The following is a 16,116-nucleotide window of genomic DNA, read 5'->3' as shown; positions in this document are numbered from 1 at the left end:
ATCCATCCAACTCAGATTATATTCCTCTAAAAAGAAAAAAAAAAGAAAAAACATTGGGCTCAATTTGTCGTAAAAAACACGTAGGAATACGACATCGTATAGTACATTCTAGAATATTGCACTTGCACAGCACACGGAGACACACCGTAAGTACTTTAGGCACACCTGTATTAAATCCATTCTCAAAACACTCAGACTCAAAGAACTCACTGAAGCCTCTCCCTCTCTACACAAACACTAAACCCACCGCAAAACCCTAACTCCAAACCCATGCTCCTCTCCAACATTCGATCATGGATGCTTTGTTCGTACTCACCTGGCTCTTCTTCTTCGTTTTTTCTCAAGAAGCAACCCTCCTCCATTACATGGTGTACAACTACTTTGCTTTGTTGGAAGAGATTATAGACGTAGCGTTTCCTCCGATTCTGTTGGGCATTCTTGTGCTTGGAGTGCATTCCGTTGTCAAATCGTATTCACGAGGATGGAAGCGCTGGATTGCCATTTTGACTCTCTTCCTCATGTATGAGATGGTTCTACAAAGGCAGAGCGCAGGCAGAGAGTCAAAATGGCAATCCAGCGCTTCCATCCTCGTGAATACGATTTGACAACGGAATGCACTCCAAGGACAAGAATGCCCAACAGAATCGGAGGAAGCGAATCTCTTCCAACAAAGCACAGTAGTTGTACACCATGTAATGGAGGAGGTTGTGCTCATTCGTAAGGTTAGCACTAACTTGCCTGAGATAGTGGATATGGTTATGCCTACGGTTCTACTGGTTATTATCATGATCGCATCCCACTTCCTTTATTTCGCTCCAATTCCATGGCCTTTGATTCGCTGGGCAGCTGCTTTGGTTTTGTGCATCATCTTTATAGTTCGAGCCCACATTCAGAACCGATGGTATGTTGTCGTTTTTGATGTTTTTGTTTATTTTTTGATGATGTTGTTTATTTTTATTTTTTATATTGTTGTTCCAAGAAATAAAAATTGCTTTATTGAAACCTTGTTTCCTATAGGCCTAAGCAGGAGGATGGAGATGCTGGAGGGCAGACCCCGCTAGCTATGATCATATAAAAGTTAGAAGGTTATCTAAATATTTCGGTTAGATTCTGTTTCTAAGTTTGTTAGCTTTGGTAGATATTTTCCTTTTGGTAGAGATTTTTTTGCTTAGCATTAGCCTCTCAGACTGTATATAAGCTGTGTTGTAACAATCTTTCATTCAATAAAATTGGAAGTTCATATTTGGTGAGAGTTTCAGAGAGAGAAAGAGAGAGGGGGGAAGAGTTTTTTAGAGAATTCCAGATTCTAACTAATTTGTTGAAAATAAACAAGTTTCATAAATGGAATTTTGGCATTTTGAAGGTGTGGTGTGGTGTGGGTGCCATTTACCAACCTTGATTTTAAAGAGTACTTTTTGCAATTTAAATAAGGTAAAATAAGTTAATCTTTTGAAAGCAAGCATTGCTATTTGCTTCATTCAATGTGCCATACTGCCATGCATCTATTAATTTGTTCGTAATCTAAAAAATAGAAGCAAGTTAACTAGACAATTATTATAATAAAAGTTGAAAAATGATAGCAGCAAGAAATTTGGCATATAAATAAGTCATCGAGTTGTTAGTTGTAACAACTAGTTTATGTATCTCAAAAATAAAAAGCGTTTATGTATCTCAAAGGTCCCTGCTGTTTCTAAATTCTTGTAGCAGTTGATCAAATTTTTATTTTTTTAATGAATAAAGCAGATAGTGATCAATTTTTTTTATACCAAATTAACTACACGTTCTTCTCAAAAAAAAAAAAAAAAAATTTAACTACACGTATACACAAGTGCAATAAATGGGAAAGAGTAGGGAGCTGAAAGAGTAATTCTATGGGTAAAAAACGAGTAAAGGAAGAATATTTTTAATTTGGGGGAAAAAAAAAGAGTTTAATGTAGATAGAAGTAAAAAAATTCATGATAAATAGAAAAATGTACTTTTAGATTAGCCAAATCTAAAGCAATTTTAACTTCTATTATTTATTTATTATTATTATTTTGCTGAATAACTTCTATAAATTGATGTATTGGTGTACCTCACAAGAAATCCTGAATATTTTTACCAAATTCCCTCTTTACTATGTAACAAAGAATCCAATTATCAAAATGATATGTGTTGACTTCTTATTGCACCTACACGTATACACATTTCTTTTTATTTAATTTCCTTTTTATAAATATCTCTCCTCTTTGGTTAATTAATTCATTGATGATGAAAATGACACAAGTTACAATGAAAGTAACGTTCTGCCAAAAAGAGGTCCTTAAATCTTTGAAATATAATCTCTTATTCAATATTTTCTTTTGGAGTGATGTCAGGGAGGAGTTTAGGTGTCACTTGTTTTAATTTGGGGGGGTGGGGGTGGGTGACTTTCTTTCCTTTAAAACTGGTGGTTGAGAGACATTAGGCAAGTGTCTATGTTTAGTCAGGCTCTTTTAGGCAAGTGGTTTTTGGGTTCACCAGGACTGGTGGCAAGTGTGAAACATGTGGTTGTGAGACACAATTCATAATTTGGTACATTCATGTGTCAAAAGGCTGCATGATGTCAGGTTTTGGATATGGATCTTGATGCAGGGATTATTTTGGGTGGCATGTCTTCTTGATTCTTGGTGATGGTATTTGGACCCTTTTTTGGCTTGTTGTTTGGTGCAGAGAAGAGCCCTTTGCTGTTGGTTTCCCCCTGAGTTGTTTGACATTGCAGTATAGCAAAATGTTGTAGTTGTGAGTTATATGAGTTCGTTTGGGTGTGTTATTCATTGGATTCCAAAGTTTGTGAGAGCCTTCCATGGCTTGTAGCTAAATCTGCCAATAAGCACTGGTTCAATGGCACCTCCTCCTCTTGTAAGAGCAAGTTGAGGGTTAGATGGTGGGTTTAAGACCCCAGGTGCGTGCATAACTTACCAATCAAAAAATAACTAGGAGCTAGAAGTGGTGGTTATTTATTTATTAATACCTAGATAATAATTTATTGAATGAGACTACTTTATGCACATTGAAATGAACACAAAGGAGTCTAAAGAATTTCAAAATGTCATGCACTAAAAGACAGTGATGCTAAAAACTCAAGAAAGGAGTTACAATTAGTAAAACCTCATGCCCAAGACCAATCAAACAATGATCTAGGAAACAATTCTATCAAATGTGTCAATGAAATTTCCAACTCCTTAATGTACAACGGTTACATTCCAACCAAAATGTTCACATCAAACAAAATGGAACCAAAATCCAAATATCTGAAGACTGCTTGCCTATCCAATTACACCATCCAAACAAGAGATCAGTGACCATGCTCGGTAACACCCGCTGAAACCCAACAGAATGAAAAACAAAGCTCCACAGCTTGAATGCAACACTACAGTGTAACTGGTCTTTCATACCAGACTATCCACATTAAGCAAAAGTGAATTCTGAGGAGATACATTGGGTTGGTGCCACACTAGATGCAAGAGCTGTATTCTATGCTCCTAAAAGGGGATGACAGTTTGAGTTGAAGTCACGTGCTGGTATCCCTACTGAAGTTTTGCACTTTTGGTTGAAAGAGTGTATGGAAAATTGGCAATCATAATGTAATGTGGATACTCTAATATAAATGAAATAACTGAACTATCAACATAATAGCGCTTACCACTTTTATGTTGACTGAATGACTGTTCTTAGCAGTCTTCCATAATTTTCCTTTTTGGAGTTTCTTTTAGGAGGTCCTCTTGTGTATATCATGTATGTTTGACGACACTTATCTATTTTTGTAAAATGAACTTATATTTAAGGAAAGCCATCACTTCTCTGTGGCATTTTTGAAATTAAAATTTTCGATTTATAGAGATACCCATGTTTTGATTTGCATGTATATAAGCTCTGACAAGTTGGTGGGCCATCTACTATTAAAATGTTTAGCAAGGAGATGCGGTGGTTGACTTTCATATTGTTCGCTGTGCATCAAGTGATGTGGTGTAATCAGATATTTGGAGAATAAAGACACATTATTCTTAGAACACTGCCTCTATGCATGAATGGAAATATGTGGATGGAGAGAAATAGGCAAGCTTTTGACAGAAATGACACTGATGCATACATGCATAAATGGAATTATGTGGTGGTTGAATTCATATTGTTCACTGTGCATCAGGTGATGTGGTGGAATCAGATATTTGGAGAATAGAGATGCATGATTCTTAGAACGTTGCCTCTATGCATGATTGGAACTAAGTGGATGGAGAGAAGTAGGCAAGCTTTTGAAAGAAATGACACTGATGCATTCATGGGATCTAATTTGACTTTCTTAGGGCCCTTTTTCCTTTTTCTGGAACTTTATGTTTATGTTTATCTATTTCTCTGTCTCCCTCTTTATTTATTTATTTTCTAATTTTTTTGTCCTGATTTGTTAACTTTGTCTTATATCTGCTAATGCCCCTTGAGGAGTGGAGTTCTTTTGCACATCATGGGCACTTGGATGCTGCTCTTCTAAGGAGTTCCTTTATGTGACTATGATTTATTAATAAAGTTTGTACAAATCTACTTCGATGAGTTAGCTCTAGTGGTACTTTTTGTTTAGTCTGTCTACTTCACTGCAATTGCCTTAGTTAAATCTTAATTATTAATTTTTGCTGCTCACAGATTAATTCGTATGCTGACTGCAAATAAGGTGTTTTGTGCAACTACTGCAGGATGACATTAAAAAAATATGTTTAGTGTATGACTCCTTCTTGTCCGAGTTCCCCTTGTGCTATGGATACTGGAGGAAGTATGCTGATCATAAGACACGATTATGCACTGTTGACAAGGTTGTTGAAATCTTTGAACGAGCTGTCCAGTCAGCAACATACTCTGTTGGTGTGTGGGTTGATTACTGTACATTCAGTATGTCAGTTTTTGAGGATTCCTCTGATATCCGTAGGTAATATCAATAGTTAGAAAATTTTACTTAGCTTCCACAACAATTGCTTGCTGTATATATATTGTAAGACATGCATGCTTTATGCTCTTAGAATTCTCAGTTATATGAATATATTCTTGGAAATTGAATCATGCTACAACAGTTTCCACTTAGAAATATGAAAGGATTTAATTGAAAATGTTACTTCTTAGACACTAATCACACTATTATAGTGGGATGTTTTATTTTCTAACTTGTGTGCAGTTTTTATCTATCATCTCAACAATGCACCTTGGAGCCTGGTTATTCAGGTGCAGTTAATTACTGGTGGAAGGATTTATTTGTACTTAGACAAGTTCTTGCCTTCTTAGGTGTCCAATTATTTAAAAGATTTCTACGCAAAAAAGTTGATTGTTTCAGATGAAGATAGTCTGGTATAAACGGGGAAAAAGTAAAACAACAAACTTGATTTGTTTCAGATGAAGATAGTCTAGTATAAAAGGAAAACACAAAACTACAAACTTGAACAAAAAAGGAAAAACGCTTTGTATCATCTTGGTTTCTCAGTTTTCATCTCTGTCCCTCCTCTCCAAGTATGAATGCCATATATATTATAGACACACACACACCCAATCAGAAAAGGTAGAATGTTCCATTTCTTACTGGAAAAAGTGATTTTGAGTAAAACTAGGTCATCTGTGGGTATTAAAAAAATGAAGCTTCTTTGGATATCAAGCTTTGTTTAGTATTTGGGAAGCTAGAGGAAGTGAACATTGGTGTGGACTGTTTCTTCCACAATTTCCAGTAGTCAAACACATTAACAAGAGACTTGGTACCACCCTTTTAAATGTATGATCTGGACAACCCTGTATTTAATGGATTGAGTTTTGATTTGCCATGTTATTTTTGTACTAGTGGAAGTCCTGGCTAGAGAGTAATATTCTAGTTTTAATCTTGGTTATCATATTGAATAGAAATAACTTAATGGGTTTTTTATTATTGAGTCTAGTTTAATGTCCATTGCCAGTTTCACTTTATGGGTTTTTTTATTATTATTTTTAGGTATTTACTTGATGGTAATACTAAAAAGTAGTAATGCCAGAGTAATAAATGCGGAAGGATTTTTACCTTCTGGCTCACAACTATCTGAACAATACTTATTGATGAAAGCTGTAAATAAGTGTGCATATTCTAAATTTCATTTAATTTATTTTTATGATGAAGTAATCTATGCTTCAGCAATTGAATGTCTTCTTCTGAAAGCAGAATAATTAAGTGTGCATGTTCTAATTCATTTCACTTATCAAAAAAATTTTGAATTTCATTTAATTCTGTTATTTTTAATTTTAAAGATTTCAGTACTTTTCAATACCTTGGGATCTTCTTGATTGATGAAACACATATAGCCATTCAAAAGGCAATTAATGGTTTCTTATTTATTTTTTTGACAGATTGTTTCAGAGAGGTATCTCCTTTGTTGGAAAAGATTACATGTGCCATACGTTGTGGGACAAATACATTGAATTTGAGCTTTCTCAACAGCAGTGGAGTTCCCTAACACACATTTACACCAAAGCTCTACGATTCCCAACCAAAAAGTTGCGTCATTATTATAATTGGTATGTCTTGCTTTTCTAAATTTCTCTTTTCCCAATTCCATAATGTAGTTTTAAAAGCTAAAACTTTTGAGATATGAAAAGAAGAAAATGTTGCTATATAAACCCTTCAAAATCATGTTCCTAATGACAAATGTGATTCTTATTTTATTCCCATTACGTTTTTTTATGAATGACTAGAAAACCAACCAAAATGTTCCCTTCTATATGCTAGTTGTTCCAACGTTATGTACTGCTCACTCTTATTCATATGAACTCTTCCATGATCAACCAAAGAGCTCAAAACCAGCAGTAGTCCACCTTCTCTTTGAGTTGACCTTAAGACATCACCGTATTCCTCTTGACACTGTTCTGCTTCTAAAGGTGTGTTTCAAACGGTGGGAAATGGAAGGAGAGGAGAGGAGAAGGGTGGCTGGAATACACTAATTAAAGTGCTTAAAACCAGATAGTCCATCTCCTCTTCGTGTTAACCTTTAGGCATTACCCTATTTGACATGGCATTGTTCTGATCTAAAGTGTGTTTGGAATGGAGGGTGCTGGAGGGAGTGGGGGAGAGGGGAGGGGTGGCAGGAATGTACTTTTCTCTTCTCCTTTTATACTTATATCCTCCATCCAAACATAGGGTTAGATTATGGACCAATATATAACTACATTGATGACTAAGTCAGGATATCGCAAATATTAGATCATATTTTGATTAAAACATGATAGATGTCCCAACTGTGACATGGGCTGGTTGATGCATTTCTAGTAAGTTGTGTGAACAAATGATACATCATGGATCTCTTATTACTTGTATCTTTCAGTAGTGATATTTTCTTATCAAAAGAAAACAAAAACACCCAAATCATTAAAAGAAATTATTAATTAGGAGAAACATTACAATTGAACTCATTTTGATCGACCGTGTTATTTGATTGATGGCTTTAGATTAGAGCTATTAGCATTGGAAGTTTCAATGATTTTAACTTATAATGATAGTCAAGTAAATGAGTAATATACTGGATGTAGATCTTTGTTATTCACGTGATAGGCCAATAAGATTGCATGCCTTACCTAAAAAAGAGGTTGCACATTCTTCTCTGCTCCCCCTACCTCCATAACACACACACACTACAACAAAGCCTTAGTCCCAAAATTTTGGAATCAGCTATGAATTCTCGACGGATTAGATTGGGTTAGCCACATGAATTCTTTCCCTCCATTCTATTTTATCCGACGTCATGCTCTCTGTTACTTCCCTAATTGACATGTCATTTTGTATTACTTCTTGATGTAGGGAACCGAGATTTTGTCTTAATTTGCAATTAATTTTGTTTTTGAATTTGGTTATTAATGTTGACAGTTTTTAGGGATTTGATAAATGCTTTCCATATTAGTATAATCCCTAAAACTATTTAACTAGCACTCTTGTAATGGTGAACGGCAGTTGAATTTGAATAAGAATATAGATATTATGAGTTGAGAAATGTCTCCTCCTTTGTTTTCCTCTGTTTGGTGGTGATGCCAAACACCCCCAAGTGGTGATGCCTAGGGTTTGCAGGCAAGTTCTAGGTGGTGAAGCCTAGGACTTGTCCTGTTGGCTGTTGTTCCTTTTGTTCCTCTTTTATCATTCATATTTCCTACTTGTGCTGCATCACTTCTACCGATGTTATTTTCAGTCTTCATCTACCTTATATGCAGTGACACACACCAAAAAAAAAGGGAAAAAGAAGAGGAAAAAAACTTTCTATATACTATTCAAATTTTGTTTTTAATATTTAGTGACTCTTCCCAAAATTACACTTATATGCAGTAATTTTGAGTTTATTAGTTGTTTTCAAGCTGCAAATCTGTGATACCTAAACCATGCCCATCCTACCAATTACAATTGAACTGATTGATTTATCTGATATTGGAACTTTCTTGTTAGCAATTCACTAAATTTTTACTTGAATTGAATCGTATATGATTTTATCAATCGGATGTTTGGTTCTTCAGTGACTACACATTTTTTTTTTTTTTTTTTGTGGTACCATTATGTATTTGTGTAAGAATTTTGAATTTCTTGTGACCAACAAACCATAATTTATTAAGGCAGTTAATTTTTGTTTCCGTTGCATTCTCTTTTATTGTGATACTACCACAGTGTTTTACCATGATTCTGTTTTCCATCTAAATTGTATCTTATTAGTTCCATTTTTCTTCAGCTTTAAGAAGTTGGTTGCTTTTTGGGAAGAGGAGATAAAGTGCCAGAGCATTTCTGCCACTGAAAAATTACAGAAAGAACCTGTGCTTGAAAGCAAAGAGCCAATATGTTTTAGGGATGATGAGATTTCTTGTATCATCAAAGACCTGCTAGATCCATCTGCTGGATTTGCTAGATCTAAAGCACTGCAGAAATATCTGTCTGTGGGAGAATGGTTCTATAAAGAAGCACGCCACCAATTAGATGATCAAATTTGTCATTTTGAAGCTAATATTCATAGGTCTTATTTCCATGTCAGGCCACTAGATTCGAGTCAATTGGAGAATTGGCATAACTATCTGGACTTTGTTGAGATGCATGGGGATTTTGACTGGGTAAAATAATATCCTTGTGCTTATGTGGACTATGCCTGCTCCCCCCTTCCCCCCCTTCCTCCTTTACATTCTCTCCCTTCTCTTAGGATTTCTAATACCCACCCCTTTCTTTCCCTGATGGTAGGCTGTTAAACTTTATGAGGGATGCTTGATTCCATGTGCTAATTACCTGGAATTTTGGATGCATTACGTGGAATTTATGGAATCTAAGGGAGGAAGAGAAATAACCAATAATGCTTTGGACCGATCGACACTAATTTTTCTGAAGGTATGTTCCTCATATATATATATATTCTCTTCCATTTCAAGTACACTGATTTTGTTTGTTAATATCGTGTTAATTTTGCCCATTGGTTTCCGTATAAATTGAAAACACGTTGCCAATGAGCTCTAGCTCAAGTGGCTATTCGCCTATTCCTCCCTTCAATAGCTCCTCTTTGACTTTCACTTTTTCTCTTTTTCTGAAATTGCAAATTCTTTGAATTTGGTCTTTTCTCAATTGGGTATATTGTACACACATTGATGATATGTGAAGGGTGGTGAGCCGATGGTGTGGTGGTAGGGTTGGGTTGTAGTCTCTTTGTTTGGATGTCAAAAACATGCTAGAAAGAGAGATTGATCCAGTTATTTTATATTATTTTTGAGTTTATACTTTGATTTTAAATAACTGTTATTATTATTATTATTGTTTTAATTGTACCGACTAGCGCAAATTTCAGGCATTGGTGGCATTTAACTGCCTCATTATTAACGTGTTTAGGCAGAAGGATTGCGTTAAAAACAGACATACTCAAATATTTAGGGCTAAAATCAGAAGTTTTAAATACTAGAGGCTAAAATCAAAATTACCCCAAACTTGGAGGGTGTCCTTTGCATTTACTCCTAAAATTATAGGTTGATGGGATTATCGGAAGACCAGCTATGCTCTATGGTGCAAAGTTTTTTAAGTTGTTAAAAGGAAACATGATGAATGCAGCCAAAGTGTGAATATTAATATGGACTGGAATGCTAGGATTGATAAGGAATGAAATGGTCTGTTCAAAAGTATGGGTGACTCCTATAGGTTATTAGCTATAAGGGAGATTTGAACCTTATATGTCTTCGTTGGAATCACCAGAATGTTCTGGTTCTCCTATAAGCTATTGGCTCTTGTTGATGAAAAGATGAGGGTAAGTCGCATAAGTTTGTACATTGGCTTATGGCTTGGTGATATAGTCACCTCCTCTGTGAGGTCTTTTTCTAGAGTTTGATCCCTGTCTTTGTCAAAGAAAAAATGTTTGTGTTTAAGACTTATCAAAAAGAAGATTGTATTTGTAATGAAGACTAATCAGTACATTGGTCAGGAGTGATTTAATTCAAGTTGAGGAAGTAATAGAAATAGAGAGGCATAAAATAACATTTACAGAAGTAGTGAAGATGTTTTAATTAGGGTTGTTAATAAGAATATGACTTTGATAGGATAGAATGGCAGAGAAGTTATACGTGGCCAATCCCAAGTTGACGAGGATCAATAGCCAATTCCAATTAATTGGGATCAAATCTTAGTTCAATTATGTCCGAAGATTATAGTTTATTGGAGAGTTACTGCAGATAATGTGTCATGCAATACAATAAAAATATGAATGGATAAAGATGTGGAAGAAATAGAGATTATTAGTGGACAAAAATGGCTGAATTTTTGTACACAAATGATTGGAGGATAGGTTACGTAATAGAGTGATTGAGAAAGCAATTATTATTTATTTGCGTAGATATTTGTATTTTATAGAGACTATAACTTTGACAACTTAATTTGTTTAGATCTGTCATAATGGACCTGCTCCCGGCGCCACCTATGAGGATATGTTAGATAACATTACGTTAATTATATATGTTAACTTTTTACATAGGCTTTTTCTGTATTTAAATGATTGGAGAGTATGTCTTTTGCAATTTTTTGTTTGAATTAAAAGGTAATTCCTCATACAACAATTCTTGTGAAGGTATCCGCAATCTTGACTCCCATAGATGTATAACCTTCTTTTGTTTACCTTATACATAAAAAGTGAACTACTGGAAATAATTTTCCCATTGTGTGATAGTGGGAATATGCTGCCTGTGAAACCATCTTAGCACCATTCAAACTACTTGAGCGTAGTGATATTATTGTAGCTTTATCATGAAATAATGTTTTGGACCAATATCATATATTGGGCAGTGTGAATATTGTTTAATGCTATCTAAGAACTAGCTAAGCTGTCCTGAATACCTTCGAGGAAAACTTGAATGACATTATGCAGATGGACTAAATCAGAATTCTTTCCTGTATCTACAGTACTCTAACTAACCACAAGACAAGCGTATGGAACTCTGAAACTTGTTTGATTGCTGGTTTTCATAGGATACTTTGACTCGATTGCTTTATACATGACTGGAGGTGTTTATGGCCCTCCTCATATGTTCGTTGCAGAGAGTTCCAGTGGTCCATCTTTTCAAATCCAGGTTTAAGGAGCAAATAGGAGATGTGTGTGGGGCCTAGGCTGCTTTTCTTCAATGCGAGGCAGAATCTGGTCCCAACTTTGTGGAAAATGTTAAAATGAAAGCTAACATGGAAAAGCATATGATGTGTAATCCTCTCTTTTATCATTCAAAAGGAAACTTGACTTTATACTGTCTATATTTAGTTTAGTAAATTACATATGCTTTTGTGTTCCAACACTACCAGGGAAATCTTGAAGCAGCTTCCAATGTATACAAAGAAGCACTAGAAATGGCTGCCATGAAGAAAATGACGCATACTCTTTCCATTTTATATGTGCATTTTTCTTGGCTTAAATATATGGTAGGTGATATATCCACACCCAACTTTTCAACATTGCAATTTTATCAATTTTTACATGCACTGTCTGTAGATCCAGATTTATTTTTAAAAAATTAAAATTTTAATTGTCAATTACTTATTGATTGATTTCTCAGGGTAAATTGTTTGAGAGTCTTAACTATTATTTTATTTCTGCTTTCCCAGAATTAGTCTTTCTTCTTCAACATGAAAAGATCGTATTCAAAATTTTCAAAACATTATATTTGCTGTTGTGTGCTTTTATGCTTGTTTGTGTTTGAGATACTTATACATTGAACCAAGTAAAGCTGAATTAGACATTCCCGAAATGAAGATAATAAAATAATAAGTGAAAGTATGTTCCCATTCAAACTTGATTTTATCATACACTAATTACAACTTGCAAAAATAAACAATTGTGAAAAATATTAAGAGATTTATTGTTTAATGGATGAGACAGGATGTATATGTAATTGACATTTGGCATTTTTAATTTCCCCTTGAATGTGAAAACGAAAAACTGAATGGGGATGATAATTTGACAATTTGTTGTAGTGGTATACACTAATTTAATGCAATATGAAAGCAAGATAATGTATTGTACTGCTCAGAGTTTTGGAGGGTATTTTTGCCCATTGAGCTAATTTTGCAAACATGTTAATTATATGATCAAAATTGAAATATATTAGTTATGTTGCCACTTTTGGAACTTAAGGTATCTAAGACTCGAGTTCTAAAAGAGTAACTTGAGTCTTTAGAGACTCGTGTTTTTATTTAAGTTTCTAGTGAAATTAGAGTTTCAGAGACTTAAGTCTCATAGATTCAAGTTCCAAAAGTGGCTACATAATTATTTTATTCACAATAATATTTTTTATTTTTGGGTTTATGGTTGTGTCTACCTTATTCAATGAAAATATGAGTGGCCAAGTTTTTGGGTTTGTTCGCTTTTAATCAATTACTTGTAAGCATGATATTATTTTGGTGCAAAATCCTAATTTTGTTCAAATGATGGAACCAAGAAAAATGTTTATATCATTGCTGATGTCTCAGTTGGAGCACTATTCTTGTTACTCTTTATAGTGAAAATCCTTCGGTGGAAAGGTTGTTTGTGGAGGAAGAAGGGGAGAGAAGAAGGTGCAGGCTATATTAGGGGCTGTTTGGATTCATTTTTTTGATCACTCAATTTCCATCACTCATCACTCAATTTTTCACACTTGTTTGGTATCATCACCCAATTTCCATCACTCAATATTTTTCACACTATTTGTGGGCCCATACCTGTCAGCCGGTGTAGCTTTTTCTTTTTTTTTTTTCTTTTTTTGTTTTCAGTACCCAAACTCACCGAAGCTAAAAAAAAAAAAAAAAAAAAACCAGAACTGAAGACCGAACCAGTGAAAGAAGAAAAAAAAAAAAACCCAGAACTGAAGATCGAACCAGTGAAAAAAAAAAAAAGTCAAAAGGTGGTCAAAAGTTGCAGCTGTGGGTCCTCTATGTGTGTTTAATTACAATATTGCCATTGAGTTATGAGTTATGGAAACTGAAAACAGCCAAAATGTGTTTTCAGTTTCCATAACTCATAACTCAAAGTTCAGAGAATTGAGTGATGGAAACAGAGTTATGGAAACAGAGTTATCGTTTGCCAAACAACCTTTTTGCTATGGGTCCCACCATTTTTGAGTTATGAGTTATAGAAACTGAGAATTGAGTTATGAAAATTGTCAATCCAAACAGCCCCTTAGATTTCTGATTCTGAAATTGACTTAATTGCCTCTAGTCAGTCAACTTTAACAAGTAACTATGTAAAAGAGTAGGCTGTCTTGGCTCTTAAACTTTTGCGGTTGTGTGTGACAGATATTCAATTGCTAGAGAATTGTGTGCAAGTGTGCATAATCTAATTTTGACACATAATATTATTAGGTTTATGCTAAATACCAACAGTAGGACTTTACTCTGAGTATGTAGTTTCGTGTTGTAAAATTACACTAAAACGGAAGTTGTTACAATTATAATTAAGTGATTATATTTACCATTTACTAACATGTTAGCTTTTAAAACAATCAATAATTTATCATGATATTAGAGTAGGAAGTCCTCGATCCTTGTTTCTATCCTTCTTGCTATTGAAAATGTTAAAAATCTCATGTGTTAGACCAAACTTATTAAGCGCAATTTGGGCTTACATTACACGTGAGAGAGATTGTTAAAATTATAATTAAGTGATTAAAATTCATCATTTTTTAATAACATAAGCTTTTTTGGGGTAAATGGAAATTTATCAAAGGCATATGAGTTAATTATATCTTATTATTATTAAATTTTTGTTCTTGTGTTTTGGTATTAGATGAAATTTTGTTGCCCTAAATTGTTAGGATGGATTTGATTTTTTTACTAAAATCGAATTCTCAATTTCCTGATTCAAGTAGTTGAATTGTTGCTCCTTAATGAAAATGTTTTGCGTAGTTACAATGAAAAACTATAATTTTAATGCAAAATGACCTATTCATAATACTTTGCATGAAAGTTGAGATGATCATTTCACTCATCTAGTATTAAATGTTTCCATATGTAGGTATGGTCTGGTTTTGAAGCTCAAACGGTTCAAAGAATCAATAAAAAGAGAGGTAAAAAGTGTTTGAAGTCAGAAAAAAGTTAAATGAGTTCGAACTGTAATAAAGTCATAATCAATTTAATAATTAATTAATATGAAATAAATAAAATAAATATATAAAAATAACAATCTTAACTAAAAATTAAAATATGTTTAAAGAAATTCAAGAATAAATAGACTACTTTCAACAAACAAACAAAAAGTATAAGAGGTTAACAATAAAATGATATTTATCACAATTTTTTTTTTTATAGATTTTAATTAGATATTTTCTTTTTATTTATAAATATTTCAATAAATTTGTACAAAATCCTTTTTTTATTTTTTTCGCCGAATAACATAACAAAACCATGATTTATGGCATTAAAATATTTTAACTATTTATTAGCCATTCTATTACTTTAGGATGTAGGTAGGTTTTAGAGGGAAAAAATAAATCAATTCAAATTTCAAATATCAAGGATTCATTCCATTCAAGGTGATTGTTCAAAAGGTGAAATGACAATACTGCCATTTTAAAGGAATTTCCTCTCGCCTCTCTGCCAAAGAACAAAGTTTCTCTCCAAACTAGTTTGGAGAGAAACCCTTCAAACTCCTTGTATATCTTTATATTGAGTGTGAATTTTGAAAATCTAACCGCTGAATTGTATGTTCTTATTATATCCTTCATGTTTGCAAAATTTCAAGAAGTTCAAAGATCAATTGCTATGTCATCAAACAAATGTTAAAATTTCAAGTTTTTGTGATTAATTGTATATAAAAAATAAGTTTATTGATCGAATAGTAAAAAACAACCGATTTGAACGAAATTTAATATGCATGTTAAGAACACAAGGAACATGAAATTCAACGGTTAGATTTTCAAAATTTACACCCAAAAAAGAGATATATGAAAAGTTTGAAGAGTTTCTCTCCAAACTAGTTTGGAGAGAAACTTTGTTCTCAGCCAAAACTCTTAATTTTTATGACTTAATTAGAAAAGTTCTAATTTTTTTTTTTTTTTTCTTTTGAAGAAGTTCTAATTGTTTTGTTTTGTTTTTCTTTTAAAGGGTTTTACTTTGATGTATATTACATGTATTTTCCAACCAATAATCCATCCAACTAGTTTGGAGAGAAACTTTGTTCTCAGCCAAAACTCTTAATTTTTATGACTTAATTAGAAAAGTTCTAATTTTTTTTTTTCTTTTGAAGAAGTTCTAATTGTTTTGTTTTGTTTTGCTTTTAAAGGGTTTTACTTTGATGTATATTACATGTATTTTCCAACCAATAATCCATCCAACTCAGATTATATCCCTCTAAAAAAAAAAAAAGAAAAAAAAAAAAAACATTGGGCTCAATTTGTCGTAAAAAACACGTAGGAATACGACGTCGTATAGTACATTCTAGAATATTGCACTTGCACAGCACACGGAGACACACCGTAAGTACTTTAGGCACACCTGTATTAAATCCATTCTCAAAACACTCAGACTCAAAGAACTCACTAAAGCCTCTCCCTCTCTACACAAACACTAAACCCACCGCAAAACCCTAACTCCAAACCCGTGCTCCTCTCCAACATTCGATCATGGATGCTTTGTTCGTACTCACCTGGCTCTTC

General features: G+C 33.6%; 1 protein-coding gene across 1 annotated transcript; it reads left to right on the top strand.

Annotated features, from left to right (window-relative positions):
• The first annotated feature begins 695 nt into the window (after positions 1-695).
• Positions 696-11,905, top strand: LOC126728363 (pre-mRNA-processing factor 39-2-like). Its single transcript, XM_050434202.1, has 8 exons — positions 696-901; positions 1,078-1,085; positions 1,364-1,431; positions 4,704-4,933; positions 6,364-6,531; positions 8,718-9,090; positions 9,215-9,358; positions 11,540-11,905. Exons 1-8 carry the CDS (start codon positions 696-698, stop codon positions 11,606-11,608), a joined length of 1,266 nt encoding a protein of 421 aa, XP_050290159.1. The 3' UTR covers positions 11,609-11,905.
• Positions 11,906-16,116: the final 4,211 nt, after the last annotated feature.

The sequence above is a fragment of the Quercus robur genome, chromosome 5 (genome assembly GCF_932294415.1).
Source record: "Quercus robur chromosome 5, dhQueRobu3.1, whole genome shotgun sequence".
NCBI lineage: Eukaryota > Viridiplantae > Streptophyta > Magnoliopsida > Fagales > Fagaceae > Quercus > Quercus robur.
Note: the sequence above shows the minus strand (reverse complement) of the source record. Positions and strands in the feature narration are given on the sequence as shown.